Raw genomic sequence first — 2500 nt, 5'->3', positions numbered from 1 at the left:
CACCACGGATAAACCTGCCGTGACGGTGAATTTCAGGAAGCTGCTGCTGAATCGTTGTCAGAAAGAGTTTGAGAAGGACAAAGATGATGATGAAACCTTTGAGAAGAAGCAGAAAGAGCTGGATGCCGCAGAAGTGGTATGATTATTATTACTGCTATTACATAATAAAATATTAAACAAAATAAGAAATATGACTATTTTAATATTTTACTGTAAAGTAAAAAACTTTAATTTTTTTTAATATAATAAACTTTTGTAGTTTTTTTTATGTTTTATTTTATTAATATTTTTATTTATTTGTTTGAAGTTATGGATTTGCTGTGCTTGTTTGTAGGGATGCACAATTTAGCCAGATATTGTTATTATTATTATTACTTAATAAAATATTAACCAAAATAAGAAATATGACTGTTTGAATATTTTACTGTAAAGTAAAAAACTTTTTCTTTTCTTTTTTTAATATAGTAAACTTTTGTATAATATTTTTATGTTTTTTTATTAATATTTTTATTTATTTATTTGAAGTTATGTATTTGCTGTGCTTGTTTGTAGGGATGCACAATTTAGCCAGATATTATTATTATTATTATTACTATTATTACTTAATAAAATATTAACCAAAATAAGAAATATGACTATTTGAATATTTTACTGTAAAGTAAAAAACTTTTTTTTATTTTTATATAGTAAACTTTTGTATAATATTTTTACTTTTTTTATGTTTTTTTTTTTATTAATATTCTTATTTATTTATTTGAAGTTATGTATTTGCTGTGCTTGTTTGTAGGGATGCACAATTTAGCCAGATATTGTTATTATTATTATTATTATTATTATTATTATTATTATTATTACTATTATTACTGAATAAAATATTAACCAAAATAACAAATATGACTATTTGAATATTTTACTGCAAAGTAAAAAACTTTATTATTATTTTTTTTTTAATATAATAAACTTTTGTATAATATTTTTACGGTTTTTTATGTTTCATTTTATTAATATTTTTATTTATTTATTTGAAGTTATGGATTTGCTGTGCTTGTTTGTAGGGATGCACAATTTAGCCAGATATTATTATTATTATTATTATTATTACTATTATTACTTAATAAAATATTAACCAAAATAAGAAATATGACTATTTGAATATTTTACTGTAAAGTTAAAAAACTTTTTAAAAAAAATTTAATATAGTAAACTTTTGTAAAATAATTTTTAATTTTTTTTTTTATGTTTTATTTTATTAATATTTTTATTTATTTGTTTGAAGTTATGGATTTGCTGTGCTTGTTTGTAGGGATGCACAATTTAGCCAGATATTATTATTATTATTATTATTACTATTATTACTTAATAAAATATTAACCAAAATAAGAAATATGACTATTTGAATATTTTACTGTAAAGTTAAAAAACTTTAAAAAAAAAATTAATATAGTAAACTTTTGTAAAATAATTTTTAATTTTTTTTTTTTGTTTTATTTTATTAATATTTTTATTTATTTGTTTGAAGTTATGGATTTGCCGTGCTTGTTTGTAGGGATGCACAATTTAGCCAGATATTATTATTATTATTATTATTATTATTATTATTACTATTATTACTGAATAAAATATTAACCAAAATAACAAATATGACTATTTGAATATTTTACTGCAAAGTAAAAAACTTTATTTTTTTTTTTTTTTTAATGTAATAAACTTTTGTATAATATTTTTACGGTTTTTTATGTTTCATTTTATTAATATTTTTATTTATTTATTTGAAGTTATGGATTTGCTGTGCTTGTTTGTAGGGATGCACAATTTAGCCAGATATTATTATTATTATTATTATTATTACTTAATAAAATATTAACAAAAATAAGAAATATGACTGTTTGAATATGTTACTGTAAAGTAAAAAAAACTTTTTTCTTTAATATAGTAAACTTTTGTATCATATTTTTAAGTTTTTTTATGTTTTATTTTATTAATATTTTTATTTATTTATTTGAAGTTATGGATTTGCTGTGCTTGTTTGTAGGGATGCACAATTTAGCCAGATATTGTTATTATTATTATTTATATTATTATTTTAAAATTACAAAATAAGAAATATTATTATTGTAATATTACTATTGTAATATTTAACTGTAAAATAAAAAAATCATATGTAAGAATTTTAATATAATAGTATACCATTTTATAATATTTTAAAGTTTTTGTTTTTGTTTTTCTGTGATATGTTTATTTATTTGATGTTATGGATTTGCTGTGTTTTTTGTAGGGATGCACAATTTAGCCAGATATTGTTATTATTATTATTTAATAAAATTACAAAATAAGAAATATTATTCTTATATTTTACAAAATATTTTGGATTTGCTGTGCTTGTTTGTAGGGATGCACAATCTAGTCAGATTTTTTGTTATTATTATTATTATTTAATAAAATCACAAAATATTATTATATTTTACTGTAAAATAAAAACCGTATCTAATATGTAAATATT

General features: G+C 18.3%; 1 protein-coding gene across 1 annotated transcript in view; it reads left to right on the top strand.

Annotated features, from left to right (window-relative positions):
• Nucleotides 1–2500, top strand: part of LOC141285238 (eukaryotic translation initiation factor 4 gamma 1-like) — a 44963-nt gene that overhangs the window by 14008 nt on the left and 28455 nt on the right. Inside the window, exon 6 of the mRNA XM_073818278.1 lies at nucleotides 1–136. This exon is cut by the window's left edge and continues 11 nt beyond it. Coding sequence (XP_073674379.1) covers nucleotides 1–136 — 136 coding nt within the window. The remainder of the gene's footprint in view (nucleotides 137–2500) is intronic.

The sequence above is a fragment of the Garra rufa genome, chromosome 14 (genome assembly GCF_049309525.1).
Source record: "Garra rufa chromosome 14, GarRuf1.0, whole genome shotgun sequence".
In the NCBI taxonomy this organism is placed as follows: domain Eukaryota; kingdom Metazoa; phylum Chordata; class Actinopteri; order Cypriniformes; family Cyprinidae; genus Garra; species Garra rufa.
The sequence above is the reverse complement of the archived record's forward strand: the minus strand, read 5'-3'. Positions and strand labels throughout refer to the sequence as shown.